The sequence below is a fragment of the Gobius niger genome (assembly GCF_951799975.1).
Source record: "Gobius niger genome assembly, chromosome: 5".
Taxonomy (NCBI): Eukaryota; Metazoa; Chordata; class Actinopteri; order Gobiiformes; family Gobiidae; genus Gobius; species Gobius niger.
The window spans coordinates 18996161-19019021 of record NC_136856.1 but is presented as its reverse complement, the minus strand read 5'-3'; the positions used below and the strand labels follow the sequence as shown (position 1 = coordinate 19019021).

At 40.9% G+C, this 22861-nt stretch overlaps 1 protein-coding gene across 2 annotated transcripts in view; it reads left to right on the top strand.

The window, feature by feature from the left end:
• pcdh11 (protocadherin 11) overlaps positions 1-22861 on the top strand; it is a 181464-nt gene that overhangs the window by 14530 nt on the left and 144073 nt on the right. Inside the window, exon 3 of one of the 2 annotated variants that reach the window (XM_079556375.1) lies at positions 2692-3618. The exons of the other annotated variant lie outside the window; for it this stretch is intronic. Coding sequence (XP_079412501.1) covers positions 2692-2775 — 84 coding nt within the window. The 3' untranslated portion in view covers positions 2776-3618. Of the gene's footprint in view, positions 1-2691; positions 3619-22861 lie in introns of those variants that run through there. 2 annotated transcript variants of the gene reach the window in all.

Below are 22861 nucleotides of genomic sequence, written 5' to 3'. Positions count from 1 at the left end.
AGTTTTGTCACTAGAAATAGCCCACTCGTATTAAATGTAGATGGATTGTTATTGAAAACATGACGCAATATTCAGTATGACCATGAAAATAGATAAATTAACCGCACCGTTGTATAAGCCACATGGTTCAAAGTGTGGGGGAAAAAAAACAAAAACGTTTTTTAGTCTGAAATGCTGAAATGCTCCGATCTGTAATTTCTGTATCTTAATGCGTCAGAGTGAACATAGAGGGAAAGCTCATGATCCATCACTGAACCATTCTGAGCAGTTCTAAACACAACGTTTTTTTCTTCACGGTGCCATCAATTTTCTAGCATGCTGTTACATGAAAGTTATAGTTTATTTGTCATGCCCACTGCTGCCAACAGAGAGCGCACCAGGCCATTTCCAAATCTTCACCCACCAAGTCTCTCACTCCTTACTGTCTTTTCTTTGCAATTATTATCAATTTCAAAACAGAAGATATCAATACTGTGGCAACCAAATTGTATTTTTATGCAAAATCTACACATGGTAGTTCCATTTGGTTGTTGCGATAGTTTTAAAAGGCAAAGGACTGCAGACGTGGACTCCAAAATCGCCATGAAGTAATTTTGTACTGAATCTGAAAAAGTGCATTCATGTACTCCAGAGCAATTTTCAAGAAAAATAAAACATAGTTTACAAACAATAAAAGTAGTTTGAATATATTCCCATGAAATTACAATGAACAGTGAAGGTCAGCGAACGTTTCAGGGACTTTATGGATATAGTCAACAATGCTTGTAAAAAAAATTATAGAGTGCCGATTTGTAGCACCATATGGCTTCATTATGCAGCGCAAGTTTCAAAGCTCCCATCTCCTTCTCCCTCTCCGATTGTAACATTTTTACATAATCACACTCATCTGATCATTCTCTTTTAACTCTAATGTGAGAGGTCAGTGTGCCTCTAGTGATTAGCTCTTTTGTGCACTTTCATGAGGGCAGTTCAAATGCTTACGCCGATGTCAAAGTATAACCCAGCTCAAATTTGCCACAAACATAACGACTACTGTACATGTAAGGTTGACAACGTCCACTTCTGTTCGTGGCTCTGTAGATGGTTTCAGTTGCATATTTGCACAAGCAACCAATGAGCTGTGTTCACACTTGGCCTTGAGATTTGCATATCCCTGATTGCTCTGCCCACACCATTCCCCTGAAAACCTGATTAAGACGGCACATTTGAATGCACAGACTGGGAATAGGCTCACTGCTCACTGCACTGATCTAACTAGACTACTCTTTCTACGCCATGTGCAGTAGCTTTGTAGTTAAGGAAGTATCTCTCCTTGTCACCTCGCTAACATTGTCTTTGCTACTGTGAGGGATAGGCAGTGACCTCTTCACATTTGTTGTAGGAATATAGATCATGTAATAGTAAGCGGATTACCGTATTTTCCGGACTATAAGTCGCACCGGTCCAAAAATGCATAATGAAGAATGAAAAAAACATATATAAGTCGCTCTGCAGTATAAGTCGCACCAGCCTTGACAACTACCTGGGCCTGGAGGCATAACTGCACTTACAAGCCTCTCCCGGCATCACGTTGTTCAAGCTCTCATTTGAGAACTCGTTCCTCTAGCTGTGGCTATTAGCTTTTAGCCATTAGCTGCTCGATTACCGTTTTTTAAATATTCAGTGGTATAGGAGTATTAGATACTGGTACACAAGCCAAGAGCGCCCTCTAGCGGCTGTCAGTGTGAATATAACAAACATGTGAACTTATATATTTTGATATATAAGTCGCACCTGAGTTTAAGTCGCACCACCAGCCAAAATATGAAAAGAAAGTGTGATTTATAGTCCAGAAAATACGGTACATGATTATTAGTGTTAACATTTACTTCTGGAGTCAAAAAAGAAGGACTGGGCTTCACTGTGTCTCAGTCCTCACCAATACATTTGGACAGCTAACACGCGTGAGTCGTCCAATCACATCTTAAATGTCAGCGGGACAACCTTTTTGGGAATTGTTCTATCGGAACAAAGCAAAATAAATAGGCGAATGCATTAGAAGGGCAGTGTGTGCATCATTTGTGTGGGTGAATGCCTTCACACTACAGTCTGACAAAAAGCCACAGCTGACTCATGACCGGCGGAAGTCACGCTTAAAAATGCAAAGTAGCTCTGTTAATCCAATATGAAATTTTAGCAACGCTTAATGGATTTGTTTGTCATTTATATTTTTACCATTGAATTTTTTTACAAGAGCTAAAAAATTAGCGTGGTGTGTTCCTAGCAATATTCTGTACATATCAGAGGGCCCTACTGGCAAGGGTCCAAAAAGTGTGGGACCTAAATTCATTTTTTAAAAATTGCTTTTCCAAGGGGGAGTGAGTGTGCAGTAGTGTGGTGGTGGGAGCTCCACAAAAGGCAAATCGGGAGTGGTAATTGGAAAACATTGCATGCTCTGATAAGTACAGGAAGATAAAAATGCACAACTTGTGACACCTGCAGCATTCTTCAAGGCAACCTGACAAGATAATGACTTGATTGCCAGCCGTGCCTTGAAGAACGCTCCACTCTTCTCTGCTTTAAGAGATCTTGTATTCAGTGTTCATCTGCCGACACAAGGCTGTACATATAAGCTTTAGGCTTCTTCTCAGAGCTCGATGATATTGTAACGACAATCTCCCTATATCTTTGTCTGTCTCTCTATATTTCCAGGAGACGGCACTGAAACCATCACACTATGGCACACTCTGTGGCACAGGTACAGCCCGCTCCCACAGGATTAAAATCAATCTCTAGCTCCCACTACTACTTCCCTAAAGAAAGAGAGAGAGAAAGGGGAAAGAATGAAAGAAGGTGAGAGCTGAAGAGGTGCAAAACCAAGTACTTTACAGTCGGCAGCCTCAAAAACCCTCAACCTCTTCACAGAAACCAGAGAGAGAGGAAAGAGATGCATGAGGGGGGTAAAAGAGAAGCTCAGAAAATGCCAGAGACACTTCACGTTGCCTGCTTGAAACTTGACAAAGCTCCTCCTGTAACGGTCTTGGATTTTGAATTGTTAAAATTTAAGCTAAAACCATAGACAGCAGCAAGGAGTCCCTTGGAAGCATCTCTGTACAATCTCTGTCCATATGTATGTATATATTTCCAAGATGGTGATGTTTATATTTATTGATATTCCATTTCTTTGCCTTGTTTCTTGAAGTTGCCTATAGTCGGCCATTTTATGATTTTTCTCAGATTCTTTTTTTTTTTTTTTTGTATCATTTGCTCTTTGCTAATGAACCTTTTTGAAATGTATTTATGCTGCAAGGTCTATACAGTCGTGTGGGCTTAAAAACCGCCTCTATCCCACTGAACTCTGCATGGCCACACACCCAACAAGAGAACATCATAGTATTTTTAGGATCGGATTGGCGTGCAGTAGTTATTACAATCGCTTGGACAAGTTTAATAAGTCGTACTTAAGCCACAATCACAAAGGACTAGCTACTGGTACAAGGATATAGGAAAAGCTTTTAATGTAGGCCAAACTGCTAAGCCTAACCTTTTGTCATGTCACGCAGTTGGAATGACTTTGGCTACGTGTATTAAAATGTGTTCGGATTATCGGGGGGGGAGGAAGAAAAAAAAAAAAACATATACACAAATCCCTGAGAGTTTTCTTGACACACATGAAACAATGGAAACAGATGCTCTAACAAAAAAAGGACACTGTAAATTGTCAATAAAGCAGAACATATATACGTAACGCTATGGAAAATGATGCAAGATATCAGTGAATGAAAATGGGTTATCGTATTTTGTCTTAGTAAAGTTGCCTACTTGCATCAATGGTTTGCACAATGCTGCTATAGACGTTTCTTTTGTTGCCTTTTTTGTCCGAGATTGTGTCGCTGCTATTCAACTTAATCCTCAAAAAACACCCAAATCTAAACATCAGCATTTCCAATTCACGAGATTCTGTTTTAATGTGCAATTTACCGTATCCTAACTTTCATGCAAACACAAACACACATGCCAGTGGGATTTGCAGACGGTACGACTTGACTGTTTCTTACACGTTTTGATTTCATAGGGTTTATCATAGTTCTGTTTGTGGCTTCAGAAGTTAGCGGCATCGTTGTTCAGTAGTTCTGTTGCTTCTTGATCCGTGAACGCCTCAAAGTCACCTACTGTAAAATTAGACCGGACTCTGTGGGCGTCCGTTTGTGGCAGCCTTTGATTTGCCTACCAGACTTTTCCCACCAAACATGTTTATTTCAGAGCTCTTAATTTCACTAGCCTAGCCTTTGTGACACGACAGGTGGTTATTATTGGAGGAGGTATATACATGTAATTATGATATCAAGATGTATTCACTACCGCGTAGGAGCCACAGTATGCAGTCGACATAGCACTGTGTAATGATTAGATTTGCCTGATCTTTAGGGGGAAAATCACATAAAAAGGGAACTTAGACACCTCACTTTTATTCAATGTGAAAGTACCAATATGCACCTTACATGATATTTGTAATTGATTTGCCAAGTGGAAGAATATCTGTAAATGTTTTGTTTATGTATGTGTGCGCTTATGGAAAATTTATTAAAAGTCTTTTGCATTGTATTGCATACTTTTTGGACTCTTTTTCTCTGCGTTTTTAGTATCACAACAGCAGTCAGTGTTGGGTAATGGTGTTTTCCGGATTCGGCCTAATGGATCGGCTTTGCAGCAGCAGTAAGACGGTAATTAGGTGAAACACATTAGGGCTCGCGGAAGAATCATTTGTTTCTTCCCTTCGTCTGTACAGTGAGCTGTTCAAATATAGCACGGGTCAACAGAACGCTAGCCCATGAACACAAGCACAACCCCGGGTATAGACACTATTAATTGGCTCATTTCAAGGTGGAAGATCATGGTAAAGCTTCATTATAGAGGCACAGAATACAGAAAGGGATATGATTGTACCTTTTTGAGATACCCCAAAAAGGTACATTTCAACTTTAAAGCCACACCATGTAAAATTGCACCCATTAAATAAAATGGAAATACAAGCATTTATTTTATGACAGATATTTTTTTCATAATTGAAAAATACCTCATAAATGTACAAACAAACATATGCTTTTGCTGTGAGCGGCTCACCTCGACTAAGACATAGGCATGTCTTAGTCGAGGTGAACCAGGAGTGGGTACGTCTCCAGCTCGTCTCAATGGAGATGTCGACTAAAGGCAGCAGAATTTGGTTCTCATCCAAATCCATTCTTTGTAAAAATAGCTGCTCATTAGGAGCATGTTTTGTATTGATGGCAACAGTATAGACCAAAATGTTACGCAGTGTGCCTTTAAAAAACGACCGTATGATAGAGCAACACATTGAAATCATGGCTGTCAATGTTAATGCTTTGACCGCAATGAATGAAAAGATAATGAACTCATTAATCATGGATTAATTGCAAATTAATTGCATCATATGTTTTGACACTCCTGTATCTCATGAACATTTTTACGTGCAAGGTAGAGCGCTTGCATTGCCAATTACAAATGGTTGAGCAGCTGGACTTTTTACATCGATTTTTGAAATATTTATGACTTTGTAAATCAAATGTGACCAAATGCTTGAAATTATAGCGCTTTTTGTTTTTTCAGCCAAGAATCTATAACTTAATGATTACATTAAAATTAGCTGGGACTAATTAATTAATCGAATTTGAAAGTGTGATTAATTAGTTCTTTAGATTCAAGCATTGATCAAAAGACTGACTTTCATGATCATAAAAATTTACAAAGAGTCATGTTTGGCGACTTGTAACGCACATGAGAGTAAGATCTAGATGGAAAATAAACATTGGTTGAGCATAAGAAAACAAATTAGCATCCGGACTTTCATATACCTTCATATGATTTGAATTGACTCAGAAATGGCGCAACATTATAGCAATTCAACACAACTCATTCTTGGTGCCGAAACCACATTAAATGCTTTAAACTTGCTTTAGTGGCGAGTCGTAGTCGACTGTTCCCAAAATCCCTCAAGTCCACATTCGCTCCTGCACAGCAATAATGCCCCTGACTAGAAATAAAAGCTATAGTTTAGATATGTTGCTCATTAGGACCCAATCTTAGATAGAAAAATGTTATGGAAATTGAGTGAAAGCACTGCCTTTGAAGTGCACTGTGGAGAACAGATCTTTTTTTGGAACAACACAACTTTCTTTGCTTCCCCTCCACGAGATTCAGTAATGATCATTTGATAATGATATCCCTGCCATTATGACATACAGAAATGCACAAACATCTGAGAGGAAGATGGATAGTGAGGTTGAATCTCTGAAACAATACAATTGGTCCAAAAATACTGACTTGAAAGGCGCAAAACAAAGGCACAGGGAACAGACAACAGAAAATGTTTAATTGCTTATCAAAGTTATTTCATATTTTAAAGCCGGGAGAGTGCTAATCAGTTCCCTCGGGGCATGTGTCCTTGGTGATTTGAGAAAATGGTGCACTCTCAAGTAGAGCATTCCCTTACAGTGTGCGGAAATGTCAGTGTGCTATTATTAGAGAAATATAAACCTACTAAACGCCAAAGAAAAAACGTATGAAAAGGAAAGAGCATGGCCCGATCATAAGTTAGACTCATTCTCTTTTGAGGATAAATTGAGAGTGTGTTATTTGGTGCTACACATAATTAGGTAATGGAATCTTTTTTGAATAAAGGAATAAATAAATATAAAATTTGCAAATACACCAAGCTTTAATGATTGTTTGTGTGCAGCGATAGCGTGGGCGATAAATGGATTTCTCATTGACTCGGAGCAAAAAGTCAAAGATATAAACAAAAAGGGAAAATAAATGTTTAGTGTTGGGAAATCTTTCTTTGGTCCAAAGCACCACAGTGTAATGTGCCGTCCAAGGGTTATTTTATGATCAGTAAAATGGTTTTAAATGGATGTCCTGTGGCTCAGTTACCGACATGGAAAGATATGACTTTTATGACATATTGATTCATGAGAGTGCATATTCAATTTCACCTAATAGCCCAGATTGCTAGTTGTATGTACCAAGTTTGATTACATCTAATGTAATGATATGGCTGGAAAAGGACCAGATTTCAACCAAGATGCCAAGAAGAAGCACAGTGACCTATGGAAATCTAAAGTTCATTGATTTATATATATTTTTTTATTTTATTTTTTATTTAAAGTTAAATTATTTACATATTATAAAAACAAAACAGGAACCATGCCTTGTTTTTGGCATTTTTACATTGTTCTTCAGTTGAAATGGATTTTCTTACTTTCAAGCAAAGATATTCTATGCAGAAGAACACTTCATTATTTACATGTATGGGGCGTATTCAATTGGCGGCTATGGCTAATTTACCATAATAAGTCAATAATATTATGTTTATTGCGACAGACACGCTAATGCAATGGCGGCTACCACTAATGTCCACCGCAGCATATGCTCTCACAGAAGAGGCTCTGCACCTGCTAACAACATAATCATTACAGAGTATTTGCATTTGCAGTGCTTTAGCCTATAGCAGGGATCTCCAACCTATTTTACCCACTGAGCTACTTTTACAATGCAAAACCATCAGAGAGCCACTTAGGCTTCAAAGACACTTTTGTAACAATGCGGCATTGGAGAAGTTGACCCTGAAGCTAGTGGCCAAGAGGATATTTCAACAAAATTGGAGATAATGACTTGAATTGTGTCCTTATACTTTACATCATTTGCCTACATGTTTGCAGAATGTATCTAAAATGTGACTCATCAAGTGCGTATAGAAATCTTGAAAGCCTTTGGCGAGCCACTGGTTGGAGATCCCTGGCCTATAGAGTCTGAACTCTGGTAGAATGGAGTCCAACAGTTGTTACTGGGGCTAAAGTAGTCCTTTTGTTTACGCTTAATAAGTAGCCATGTGTTTCTGGTGTGTGTGCTTAATGTCAGACCTTCAAAATAAAACAACAGAACTGGAAAGGCCTTGAGACGCAACAGGGTTGAAATAACAATGTTAAAGTGAGCGTTATAATACTCTATCTGCTGCTGCAGAGTTTTTTAAAGGACTTAAAATGCTGGGATTCTATTTGAGCAATGATGGTAATGAATTTCCCCAAAATTTGATTATTTTTGGTGCTGGTGGGGGGCTCACCAAATGACCGGTCCAGTAGCCAATGCCTTCCGAGAAATCTGACCCAGTAAAGAATGTAACTGAATTGCCCTGGTGTATAGTGCTTATTTTTGAACTCAGCTTAAATCCAAATAAGTGTGCTACATTTACGTTTTCAGACTATAGTGATTTCCAATGTTTTATGTAAATGACAAAATAAAATGAGCTGTAACAAAGGCAGCATGGTACCTATATACTAACGTGTCCCCACAACACATTTTTTTGTCTCAACTGTAAAATACAACACAAAAAGCCTCCATGGCAGGAAACAGGTCTCCCACCGCTCCACTATCAAGGATTTAAAGTGATTTTTTTTTTGGTCACTTCAGCTTGAAAAAAAAACAGATGATACAAACAGCATGTGCCATTCCAGATCAGTGCCATACAGAGACATTTTTGAGGAGCGCCCTGCCCTAAAAGGAGGGAGATCCATCATTTTTCCTGGACAAACAGATGACCGGACTAGGGGCCTGAAAGAATCCTCTCCGGATGGGAAAAGTGAGGGGAGGGCCTGTGTACAAATAAGCGCCTAAGGACAACGGATGAAAATGAGCAATTGTGCTAACTCCGGCATATTTACGTAGTCCCTTTCTGCTGACATTTTAATTCATCTGCATTGTGCTATTTGAAATGAATATAAATAAACAAGCTCTCCTCGCGTGAGCCACCTGGCATGCATCTGAATGTGCATGTTTGTCAAAGGCTAATATCTTCTCAAAGTCAAGTGCTACTTTTTAAACTCTTTAAAAATGTATCGCCGGGGCGTCTGCAGGGAGCTGTTGGTCAATTATGCGAGCAGGTAGCGTGCACACATGGTATGCCGCGGAGTTGTCCTCGAGCGATACAGCATGTCTAAGCACAGGGCTGTTTATGCATGTGCTGTCTGTGCAGTGGTGCAGGGAAACAATACGCTGCTGTCTTTCTGCTGCTCTCCACTCAAGGCAACACTCCACACAATTGCTGCCAAATCTCTGCCAAACTGAATAATTCAATCATGCCCCATAGCTGTGGTGGTCTAGCTACCTTTGTGTGTGCAACAATCAAATCAGTGTGGAAGCCCGCCGAGTGCTGATTTCTGAGACACCGAGTACAGCTCCACAGCCCGGAGATTGTTTTCATTGAAAACAATTGTGTTGATTAAACGAGGTGTGACTGTGTAGTGCGGATCTGAGCAGCATCGATTGCAAGAACAATTGTTTGTTCCTTGTTAAAAGTGTGATCTAAAACAGTAGTCGCTGATAGTGTGCAAGGAGCATATGAGGCACGTCTGGAGAAAGCATCTTTGCGTATTCTGCGAGAAGGAGGATGATTCAAAAACACTTCTATGAAACTCACACACTTGAACTTTGTACTGTAACTTTCAGCAGTAAGTAGTCCTGTTGCAGACACATATTTTAAGTTGAGCAAAAACAAAGCAGCTACAGTGGCTGCTTTTAAGATAAGATAATATAATCCTTACTCTCATACCATGAACAAAATACCATGAAGTTCAAGTTCCCTCATGCTGTAGTATGGTAGAATGACCAGTATTGTCGAAGTATCACCAGTTCTACCATATTTTCTCCATTAATGTTACTGTTACTGTATGTTTAACCACCAGGCTTCAAGGCTTTGGCGTTGGTTGGGCTACAATGTGGAACAATGCAAATTCTCGAGTGTTGACGGTGTGTTGCTGTTCATCTAATGGATTGCCTGGGGTTTGTTCCATATAGATATGCCTGATTGTTTTGCCAATGTTGTATTGACATTTACTAACACCCACCTACTTTTTGAAATAATTACCAGCTTTGGTCTGCTGTTTAATGTAGAATCAACATTAATATTGATATAGCAGAAAAAATAAGTAATACAATGTAAAAGGCTCCGATTTGAAACATCTAAATTGTGTGGTGAATTTTAATCATTATGTAAAAAAGTACAACATGGATAACGTTTTGTTTCATAGATTATACACAAATTGGAGTGAGATGAAGTAGCACTTATCTGTTCCCACCCCTAAGATGTTTTGTGAAGTGCCGTTTCATGACACGATGCAACCGTTGCATGTTTGTAAGCGGAGGTGGCCAGCCTTAAAGACCTATTTAAGACCTTGTTCTTGGACTTCCGTGCCTTTGTCCACCCTAATCCTGGTAATCCTCCTCCACAATTCTTGACTTTGCTTTCGTAAAAGAGATTGGGAGACGATAAGATGCTCATCTGCCTCCTTAGAATAGCCGATAATCTGGTTTGAACAGAGGACTCAGGAGGTATTTAGCCTGCCTTAACATTTGCCCAAGCAGATGGAGCCGACGGGAGAAGGCACAACTTTAGCTCCTAACCCCCCCTTCCCCATCCCTCCCTCCCCTCAACCCCATGTGTCCTATCCCATCAGTCTGGTTCACTCGCAGCAAAAAAAAAGAACAGTGCGCCCATAATCAACAATGTTTATTTTGCTGCTTGACTCTTTAAGTACTTTCAGACAGATTATAGGCTTTTGCGGGGGATAATCGGGAGACGGCAGACAATTGCTTTTTTTCATCCTGACAGTAACCCCCGACGAACCAAGACTATTTCAAGTCCATGTCAACTCATGTATTTCCTGATCATAGCTTTATGGTATGACTGCCCAATAGCACTAATTAATGTGCGTGTCCAACTCTCCTCGACGTTAACCATTCACTCAAAGCCACACATAACAAGCAATGGCTGATATCTCCATTAGTGCACATGAGATGACGCCGTGAAGGCAGTGGGCTCTGGAGGCTAATTTTTACATTTCTCAACTGTGCGCTGACCTCCTCTGACTGCAGATGGGGTCAAGTTGCCCTTTTCTGCTCTGCACTTAAGGAGCTGCGCCAAAATAATTGATGCTGGCAGTGTCTTGTTTAATGGATGATAATCTTCATTCATGTCAGGCTGTGCAAACGCATGAGCTTGTTGTTTTGAATGCTGCAGTGCTTTACAAGACTCCATCTTGGCTTTTGTGAAAGTGGACGGAAGCCCTATAGATCCCATATGTTCACATTTGGCCATATGCTGAAATACAGAAAAAAAAACGCAGTGCAACCCAGCTCCCATGCAAAGAAAGATGTTTGTGCAAGAACCGACTCTAAATTTTAGATTGTGTTTACTTTATTGCCCATGACAATGTGCACACTACCATTATACCATTAAAACGTGTAATGGTAAGGTAGGAGTTTCCTCAAGCACGATGGCTAATGATATCTTGCTCCATTCTGTCATATTGCAGTCACGGATATGCAATATTAATAGATCAGCATTAGAACACTCACGTGGGCTCATATTGTCAACATAATAGACTTGTACCCAGTGTCATGTATTGAATATGGTTTCCTATGAACAACAGTGGCATGCATCATTAGCCGTGACAAATGGGAAGTGAGCTGCAGAACACTCATGCATGTCAGCGATAGGAATACTAATGGTTGGATCTTTACCTGTGTCTCTGCCGCTGTTCTCTAAATATAAACTCAAGCAACAAGCAAACAAGTCTGAGCTGGTAAGGGTTTTGACATTATAACCAAGGAGCCCCATTCTCCACTAATAACAACAGTTGAATTACAGCTATTACCCTGCAGATTTTGTTGGGGGGAGGGGGGTTGATGTGCAGGCCTATAAGCAGAGCCTGCAAACATAAAAGGACGACGAAAATCAGAGATGTTTTGAAGTCTTCTTAAATAATGCGTGTGATATTCTCCGATGGTTCTAAAGGATTCATGAGCATGCAGTCTAAAAGAAGTATCTCTATGAGGATCAGTCACACATTATTACATATCTTTTTGACACTTTCTTTTATAGTGCTCAGTCCTGCTCGGCTGCTTGGGCAGTCATTATGTAGCGATGGTACCGCGGTACAGAGGCATAAGGTTCACAGGGAAATTGATGCCCCCCTTTCAAATAGTCTTTTTGAGCTAATGCCTCATGTAACGACCAAACTTTAAAAAGCTTTATCTGCATTCGGATCTGAGGGTCATGCATTTCGGGTTTGAGGGACTTCCCTTAGAAATTGTGCAAACTCATTTCCGAAAGTACACGGAGTGATTTTCTGCATGCACTTCTGGCCCTCACACGGGGCGGCGTAATAATTAATATAGCAACACGCATTTCATTCCATTGCATTATAGATACAGACGGCATCTCTGGAATCGCCTATATATCTTCATGGTCATGTTTAAAAACAGTTAAGGGGGAAGAAAAATCTAAACTTTCTCTTAATTATTCAAAAACTACTTAAAGAAATGATGAATATAGTTTTGTACTAAATAAAGATACAAAGACATGGAGAGGAGCAAAGTGGTTCAACAGCCTAGCACAATGTTTCACTCTTTTTAGCTGTTTTCTGGTGAAATATAAACGTATTCATCTCATACAAATAAAGTCAAGTCTAATTATCCAATCTAATTGTCCATATGGATGTTTATTCACAGTAGGGTGTTCAGTAGAAGCGGGGGAAAAAAATGGCAGTTGTAGCTGGCGCTAGCTAGCGTTAGCATTAGAGCATTCTCCATTAATTATGTATTTATGGGCTGTTGAACCACTTTGCTCCTCTTCATGTCTTTGTATCTTTATTTAGTACAAAACTATGTGCATAATTCAGCATTTGGTAAAGTAGTTTTTGAATAATTAGAGAAAGTTTAGATTTTTCTCTAAATTGTTTTCCCCCTTAACTGTTTTCAAACATGACCATATATGGGCGATTCCAGAGATGCCGTCTGTATCTATTTGCACGCGACAGTGTTCGAAGATCTATTGACCGTTGACTTTCGGCAACGTACTGCCACCTTTGAATTCACATTATATCTTATTTGATTTAATCAAGGCATATCAGCTTCCAGTGATTGTCAGATGCAGAGATGTATCCAGGCTACGATACAGGCTCCATGCCACTAAAAACATCAATCCATTCTCCATTTTAATGCTGTTATGAGTACTACTGATGAAACAACAACTAGCCGACCATTATATCCCTAAGCAGAATATTATTTTCTCTTTATTTTTTTATTGCATACTTTTGTATTTTCCGGGTTCCTATTTTTGTAATACAGTTTTCTAGAGGCCCCTCCTGGAACCGCGACCTTAATGTGGTGGAGGGGTTTGAGTGCCCGAATGATCCTGGAACTCTGTTGTCGGGGGCTTCGTGCCCCTGGTAGGGTCTCCCATGGCAAACAGGTCCTAGGTGAGGGGTCAGACAAAGAGCGGACAAGAAGCCCCTTATGAGGCCGTCCTCCCGTGGACCCACCACCTGCAGGAGGAGCCATGAGGGGCTGGTGCAATGTGATTTGAGCGGCTCCGAAAGCTGCCCCCACAACCCGGCAACGGAAAAGTGGAAGAAAATGGATGGATGGATGGAGTTTTCTAGAGGGCCAGGTGTAGTTAAAACATGCAGCATCCCCAAAACTCTATCCAATCTCACATCGTAATCGCCTTCTTCTTTACTTGCCCGCTCCTTCCTTTTCCCGAGATTGCCGCTGTAGCCTTGCATTCATTTTAAATCACATCTCCTCCCGTTTTTTTTTTTTTTTTTTTCCTTCCTCGCAGTCAATATGTTTTCCTCAAGCAGCGCCGGATTGCGCGCACATTACTTACTTATTCCAAACATAGAAGCCGGGTCTGTTTGAGATAGTGGGTGCGCATGTGTCTGGGAAGCCTAGGGGTAATGGACAACACTTCAGTGAATTGCGCCGACCTTATTGTATTGTGCGGATGATTGTGTTATGCTCCCCGCGATAATGACTGTGCCCTACTTTGACTTTGAGGCAGTGACCTGAAATAAGGCAACACAAGTGAAATCCGAGCCCAGATGAACCTGGAAGTGATTAAGGTCACACAGGCGGACCACATTTGCTTGACCCCTCCTCCCCTCCCCTCTCCTCCTCGCAGAGAAAAGCCATGCATACTATTGTAGTCGCGCTTTACACGGAAGCAAGCGAAAGGCAATTCCACTGAGGGGGGTGGGATTCCTCATCAGTGTGTGCATTGACCATTGATAACATCTTTTGGTGAAGAGTGTTGTGATGATTAAATACACCCAAGAAAAGCAAGCCCTGATTTTTTTAGCCCGTCGTCATGGGATTGAGAGGAAATATACCATTCTTTGTGCATCACATGAGCTGTGCCAATAGTGTCACTGGTGCAGTTCTAGATTCATCTTGGTTGTGGTTTCATGCTGCACTTGTATCTTTGGTTTAGGCCTGGTTCAGACTCCACTTTAGTCCATGTTGTGTCATTATTCTCTAAAGCTTGTCTGCCATTAAAGCAGAACTAAGTAACTCATACCCCTGGAGGCCATAAGCGCCACTGCAGGTGTCGTAGCATGTTGCGATTTTTTTTTTACTCATTAATTGTCCGTGAGAGTAAATACTACGCTGATAGAAAAGACAAAAAGGAGAGAGGGATATTGTACATTGTGCCATCACCCAATTACACAATGGAGATATGTTTTGTCTCTCAAACTTGGCTGTACACACTGTTAAAGTGGCGCTAGCCTGCAGTTAGCTTTGCCCGTTAGCCTATTAGCTTCTTCTTCATGATTCCATTAGTGTGTATTGCGCCTCCGGGTCAGAGCAGGGGAAGTTGCGAGCATGGTTTTCTGGCCAGAGACACCAGGGGTAGATGAAAGACCCCCAATCATCCTGTCAACACTTGTATTACCCCCAGAGGGACTACGAAAAGGATTTGTTATGGTCAACAAGTTACTTAGTACTGCTTTAAAGCCATAGCATTAAATGGAAAAAAAATACAAGCATTAATGTTATTTCGGGTGTTTTTGTTGCTGAGAAATATGTCAACATTTTTGGGATTGTTAAGACTTTTTGGGAAGAGGTGCATCCCCAGGCCATTGCCCTGAAATAAATTACCACAACTACAGGTAGCGAAAGGTAAGATTTGGCCATCTTTACAGTGCTTTGTTTTGAAACATTACGGTTAAAAATCTACCTGATCATTAGGAGCCCATTTGGCATTGCTGCTTGTTTGTTATGAGTATTATGACAGTTCTCCTGTGGCATATCTCCCACCGAGTGGCTTTAAAAACGCAGACCTGACACCATTGGAAATTAAATTATCTTGGCCCTTAAGGACCTATACTAAATCGTTAATCCTCAAATTCCCTGCTATTAACCACAAAGGGAGCTGCTCTACAATGTGTCCAATATTGCTTTGTGCTCGCTACAGATGCCAAAGTCAATAAGGTCACCGGTAGTTCAAGGGACAAGTCGTACTCGCGTGGGGAAGGAGAAAGCAGACAGGCCTTTGCATTTGCCTCTACATTTGTTGAAACAGCAGTATCATTTGTATTTTGTATTCAAATAACAGTGACTGTGTGGTCTGCTAACCGCCACTTCCTCAACCCAAGCCTGTAAGCTATATGGACAGGAATCAGTCTCTGTGCTGCCCTTTTGTTCATTTTAATTTTCACCTGAACAGCGTGACAGTCTGAGAATAATTCACTGAAATTGCAATTGCTCTGCTTTTTTCTTCTTGCGTGATGCAATCATGCGACAGAAGTCATGCAAGAACCATGTAGGTCAACAGACTAGTGCCCTACATGTCAGCTTGTGTATCTTGTCACAAACATGATTGAAATACTAAATGGCCAGTGTTTTAGTGGGTAAAGGCTTTATTGTTAAACTCTGCTTAGGGTCAGGCTGCTTCTATGGAAAAAAGAGAGTTGTTTTTCTTTTTACAGTAACACTCAGAACAATCACAGGTCATTCAAAAGTAAATGTCAAATGAGATAATTCCAACAAACAAACAAATCACTGAATCTGAGCCCATAGAGTTTCAGTTCGTGGCATCTAATACTGTTTTGCAGAGTCAGTGGAGAAATGTGCCAGATTATGCATAATTCCATCGGATCTATACACAGTGTGCATAACCGGGTTTATTTTTGTATATGGGCAAAATGAGGCGTCAAGAAGCGGACAGAGCCCCCAGTCGGAGAGGGAGATGATGAAAGACTCAATCCTGGCTTCATTTTAAATTAAACTCCATCTTCCTTGTTGATACATTATTAAACATGGTGACTGAGAAGGCTCTGTTTGGCAGCCCAGGTCTCGCTGACATGATGCGTACGCCTCTTAACGCTTGAGGGAAAACAGGGATAACATCAGATCATGGTTGCCCCTGGAGGGTGCCGTGGAGCTCCGTGTGTTTGCGCGGGTCTGCTGGGGATCTGCGCATCTCTCCATCACAAGATAAAAAATTACTCCTCCATATTCATGTAAATCAGGATGGATGTGGGGGGGCGGGGGGGGGGGGGGGGGGGGGGGAGCATAATGAAATAATGAAGTGTATCTGTGCTTTTTTTTGCCTCCATGAGAGACATACTGGGAATCCCTATTTTTAGACACAACAAAGAGATTGCCAGAGGTGTCCAGTCTCTTCTCGGTTAAGTTGTGGAGTTTTATCCACTTGTCAACGTAGGACTGAGCACGGTGCGGGCGTCTGAAACACGCAGCGAGAGAAAACACAGGCGGCGAGGCTCCCCCAGACAATGTCAGCCCAGCCTCTGTGGGATTCAGTAATAGATGTCTTCATAGCAACCCAGACAGCAAGAACCGTCCACCTAATGTTGCTGCACAGTGATGGAAAAACAACTGAAACAAAGTCCAAGCGCATGCATGAAAGAGATGTCAACTAATCTTGGTATTTATCCTTTGTTTGCGAAACCGCACCAATTTTTAGTTCTACAAATGGATTTAGAGGGTGCACACAGACTAAAGTTAATCCAACCAGAGTCTCAAGCATTACTGTTTGGGAATTTGCATCGATTTGTCAACAGAATGAGAATTGAGCCTGTACAGATATTGTATTTACAATATGCAATTGAATAACTTAATTAGAAATGAACTATTAGACTCAATACTGCCGGCATATCTGTGCCAAGCAATCTTCTCTCTGCCCAAAGAGTGCCTGCTTTAAATATAACGATTAGAAGCCATAGCGGGGCAGTTGCTCTCCTTGGCTCGCGCTTGGTAACCCTGTAAGCTGACCCTCCTGACAGGAGAAAATGCTTTGTCACTCAGACAAATGCAGCAGATGAATACTCAGCATGATCCTGGCCTATTTGTCATACGGTGTTCTCTTTCTAATGGGTTTACTGCTGATGATCCCGATCCAGGTCAGGGAAGGACGGGCAGTCTCACCGCTGGATTTGCCGAGTGCGTGTGTGTGTAACCAGGGATCACAAGACAAACCTTAACCTCAAAGACCTTCAGATCCTACAGCCTAAATCATAATCCTATTTTCCGTCTACCTCTGACCTTAAGTCCAGGCAAATCTTATTCCGATTGGAAGTGTTGCCGCCTCTAATCCAGCGTGGCCATTCGCGGCAAAAGCGGCGCTTGTCCATTACTACGATTGCACTGTTAAATTTGGACAAGCAATTTTGAGATTTATTGTCCAGCGATCTGTCTCACTGCAGACGGTACAGTTGACCGTGGCAATGCGGCGATCGACTTAGACCCTTTCAAGAGCTCATGTTTGTGTAGACTCTCTGTCGACCACAGATTGTTCTTTGTACAAGAGATTTTCAAATATTGTCAACTGGACTGGGTTAAATGATCTGAGAATGTTTCACCTCTTATTTGGTCAGAACTATCATAACCTCACCTTTTTCCTTCTCTCACTTCTACTATGGTAGTTGTTTGGACTTTAACCCTTAATTACACCCAAGCACATTTTTGTGCTTATATTTTTTTGCATAACTCCTAGATTTTTTAAGTCAATTGAGTACATTTTTTGGTGATCTAAAATAATGTTATGTCATTTGGATTTTTACCCTAATGTAAACACAAATTCTCACGTTAAGGGAGCTTCGACACAAAAATGTGCTTAGAACTTTAGAGAGCTATATCTCCATGAAGGAACAATATTTCTTTTTACGTTTTATTTCATTTTGAAGGTCTGACTCTCCTCTTTACACACATATAACATGATATTACTTTCATAATGCTTTAACCCTTTCATGGCCAACTTTCTGACCCAAAGTTGCTACAGCGCATGTTCCAAAAACACAAAAAATGAAATATTTTTAAAATTTCAAATCCAAAATGGGAAATTTCTGGTCTGGCTGATGTGGCCAGATGTCTGTGAAATATGACCCGAATGATTTGTTTCTAAGTTAAACATTTGTTTATGTAACGGCAATTTTAGTAAAACACTAGTGATGTGGGAGCTTCCACACAAAAATGTGCCTGTAAGCTATAAAAAAAATATTGTTCCTTCATTGAGTAATAGCTGTCTAAAGTTACAAGCACATTATTGTGTCGAAGCTCCCATAACGTAACTTTTTAAAGGTGTTATTAAGGGTTCAAATGTAAGTTGTTGCTGTCTTTCCTCCTCATATAAACAATCATACGAGGCAATTTCACCCTTTAAAAAAAGAATTTGAATTTCCTCACCTGCTTGAGGCTCATAGTTGCTACAAGAGACACTGGTTATGGTCAGGAGTAGGGCTGTACCTACTTGGTATCAACCGAAAAGCTCTAGTGGGGGGCGGTATCTGAAAAACTGTTTAGTTTCGGTGCCAATTTTCTGTACTTTTTCTCTCCAGATGTCAATAAATGACCCGCAGTGAGTCTAAAAACGTAACCTGCACTCTTGAGCAGATAATGAGAAACTTCAGCGCGACTTTCTCTTATAGTGAAGCAAGCCATAACTTACTAACACTTACTAACACTTTAGTCTTTATTAGAGATGGCAGAGCCGCGGTCTGAGCCAGGACTAAACCAGGACATACGCTGAACCAGGACTAAATGAGAAACTGGAGTTCTTAGACAAAGAGAAAAGCAGTGACAACAAGAAACACATCGGCTATTTACCTTTAGCGAAAGCCCCGCAGAGCCTGAAGTAGGTATTGTTAAAGTAGTGGTATCGAGAAAAAAAAAACGAACGGTACCTAGTCAGGAGTAAGAGTGATAGGCAGAGAGTGAACAAATGAATTACCTTTGAATCGAACCAAATGCTTTCCTCCCTTATAAATATACAGAGCAAAACAAAAAATGGCATGGAATGGGACAGCATTTATTTCTCATCCCAAAAAATGCGATTCCACAAATGTATCCTCAACATTTCGGATCCTTCCAAAACTAACTGTCCTTGACGACTTTAAAAAGGAAAACATAAAAGCCGATGCGCGTCAAGAAGACACATTCCGCGGCGAAGAGAAGAATCTTGCCTCTCATCTGTTTGATTTAGCACTTAGGGAGTTTCTTTTTTCTTTCCCCAACATCAAGTGCCAAAGTCATTTACATGTGCTGGAGACATACAACTTAGTGCTGCTGTCTAGAGGCAGTGTATGCGCCTGGAAAAAGAAGCAAGGATGGGGTAAAATGAGGCAAACGCGCGCGCACACACACAAAAGCTGTTAAATTAAAAACAAAGGAAATAGAGGAGGGGAAACTATTGGGACGGTAGGGGGTGAGACCAGAGCGGCACAGAGAGGCTAATTCTATTTGACTAAAACTCTCTGTCACCTCATCCGGCTGGGGGATTGGCCTAACAAGGAGAATGAATTAACATCCATTAAAGCGCTGCCAGAGGAGATGAAGGTCGCTATAGTGTCTTTTGTAAAGTGTAATATTTTGATAATTACAAATAAATGAAGCTATTAGTTTACCTTAAATTAAAAGCAGAAGGGTTCCCCGCCGAGATATCTGATCCCACGTGTAACTCATTTAAGGCGGACTCCTATTGAGCTGCCAGGCAGACAGAAATTAGGGTAACAGAGCGTCCCTGGTGCATACTATTGTCTATTGGCAGACTGCCCCTTTCTTCAGAAACAAGTTTGCCCACTCATATCCATCAGGCTCCACTAAGTAGCCAGGCATGCACACAGGTATAGGCTAGTCTGTAGATTTATGAAGATTTATGAAGCATGGCAAACAAGTAAGGCAATGTCCAAACCCCTCTGCCCTCCGAAAAACACATCTACAGCAAGGCAGTATTTCTGAGACTGAAGGGTTTTTGCTTTAAATTATTCAGGTACAATGAGCAAACAATGTTATATTCATCAATGTGTATGTGTTAATTCTGTCCAAAACCAAAATGCTGGAGAAGAAGTTGGCTGTTGATCAATTGCGCTAAGAGCCAGGCAGCTCCAGAATAATCAATATGCTTTTTAGTGCGATGCCATAGAAATTCAATTTCATGCTGTGGTTCTGACTGTGATATTTTTAGCATGCATGTAAACATGTAATATTACACTTTCTGAATTCAAGTTTTGGGCTAAACTGCAGAATCCATCTCAGTCCCAAACAGGCAAAAGAGCTCAAAGAATGAAGAAGAGAACTATAAAATTATCGTCTAGTTTTGCAGCAAGTCGCAAATGACAGGACTTCGAAATAAAATGGTAGTTCTCTGCAACATAGCTATCATTGCCGCCCGATTTTGCAATCATTCTCAGTGATGAGGAGGCTTCCAGAGTCATGACTAAGTCACTTACACAACATGAAGGCGTTTCCGTGGCTTCAGTTGTTTGTTTCAGTCGTACTTGTGGCCTCTCGTGATTGTTTCTCATTAAAAGTGACCCCCCCAGCCTTTCTCTAATCGTACTAAATTCACTTGTGTAATGTGTGACCCTTTGCTAGATCTCTGAAAAGAAAATTGCGCAGTGTGTCCCCAGCTTTAGTGCCCTTTTGGATTTGCCATTTCCAGGTTCGAAACTCCATTGATAAAGTCAGACTTTTACTGCTCTCCATAAATTAGTCATAATGGGGAAAGTAGTTTATTAATGTTTAATGCTCCAGACAATTGGGGTTCTTTTTCTTTCTTTTCTGTGCCTCTTTTCCCTCTCTCTCTTTTCACAATCTTCATGCAATACAGCGACCATGCATACTTGGACTAAAACAGTAGGCAGTCTAATGGAGAGATGGGTGATAAAACCGTGCATGCAAATACTGTGTAGCTGGGATAATCCTTTTGAAATGTTTTTTTTTTGCTTTGTTTTGAATATCCACAGTGTTTTTGTGCTTTCATATCTTCACAACCGATCGCCCTGTTTAGCTATAGTATTGCGTGGTGTTCTTTCATTTTCCAGTTAATCCGTCAAGGGAAGAGATTTAGTCATGAGATTACAACGATTCAATTAACTTTTTTGAAGATACACAATGTCTGTGTACCCCCAAGGCAGTTTTTTGACAATGCAGTATTATGAGCGTGTGTGCTGTAAGAAAGGTGGCTTGTAGTCGTGTCTTTTTCTCATGTGGGCGACTGTTACCAGAAAGCGTTGGCAATGCTGGTCTGACAACCTTGAGGATTCCCTCCAGCTACTCCTGTGCCACTGTAGGCGGTTTGCAATCCAAATGTGAATGACAAAGCAAAGACGTGTAATCCCTGAGAGCTCAATTTTTGCCGATTTGAGTCAAGAAAATATGAGGGGGGAAGTGATGCTGCAAGGATTTATGCTTTCATTTTTAGGTCCAGACACCAGCAAAGGACTAGTGGCTTTACCCAAATCTAAAAGCTTCTCGATGGAGTTAACAGCCTATAAGCCAGAGTAACGCCTCATTTGAAAGCTGAGACCGTGTTGCTCTTTTGTCACGTTTTTGTTCTGTTATTGTTTCTTTTCTGGCACATTTTTGTCGCTCTTTTGTTCCTTCTTTTTAACCTCACTCTTGTTGCTTTGTTGTTGTGTTTACATCAGGTTTTTGTCACGTTTTGGTTGTATTTTTTGTCGCTTTTTCTTTTGTTGTTGCTTTTCCGGCACGTTTTTGTTGCACTTTCATCGCTCTTTTGTCACTTTTTTGTTGCATTTCCTTCTCGTTTTTGTTGCTATTTTGAAGCTTTTTTCAAGAAGCTTTTCAATTGGAGAAAAATGAATAAGTCTAGGGAAGGGAGTAGTTGTTCATATTATGTATGTGCTGATATCATTTATGTCTCTGATATTATGTTCGTCATTGTTCAACAACCATTTCAGATTCTGTGCCACTATTGCTTCACTCGTCGTTTTATATGCAACCCAGCTACTGTAGCTACTTTATGTTTGTGAATCAAAAAAGTCTGCTCAATTCTGGTTCAATAGTGAAAAGATTTACCATTAGAAACATCAGACATAGTTTAGTGCAGCTCAGATCTATTTTATTTAGGCTGCTCCAGCCCTCTTTACCTGGCGGTTCTTGGCAGTTTTATGAGCTGGCACTTGTAAGGTCAAATGAGAACCACTGCCCGAGCAAAATTCAGCTGATTTTTCAATGCTGCATTAAAACCTGAGCTGTGGGCAACCAAAGTGCAGTGCAGAGACCTGAGAGCCATCTTCACATCTCGGTTTGGTCAGGGCTAAGAGCCAGGAGTGTTTCACCTATTTCACCTAACCTTACTAAAAAATAGGAAAGTGGTTGCCCTACAAAATTTAAGTAAAGTAAAGTTTGATGGGAGTGATTGGGAAGAACAGCCTCCCCGATCTGAACCCAAGTGGTGTTCTGTTATTGGACTTCTGTGCTAGTCACAGTTTGTCCATAACAAACACCATGTTCGAGCACAAGGGTGTCCACAAGAGCACGTGGCACCAGGACACCCTGGCAGGAGGTCGATGATCGACTTTGTAGTTGTGTCATCTGATCTCCGGCCGCGTGTCTTGGACACTCGGGTGAAGAGAGGGGCTGAGCTTTCAACTGATCACCACCTGGTGGTGAGCTGGATTTGCTGGCAGGGGAGGAAGCCGGTCAGACCTGGCAGGCCCAAACGTGTTGTGAGGGTCTGCTGGGAACATCTGGTGAATCCCTC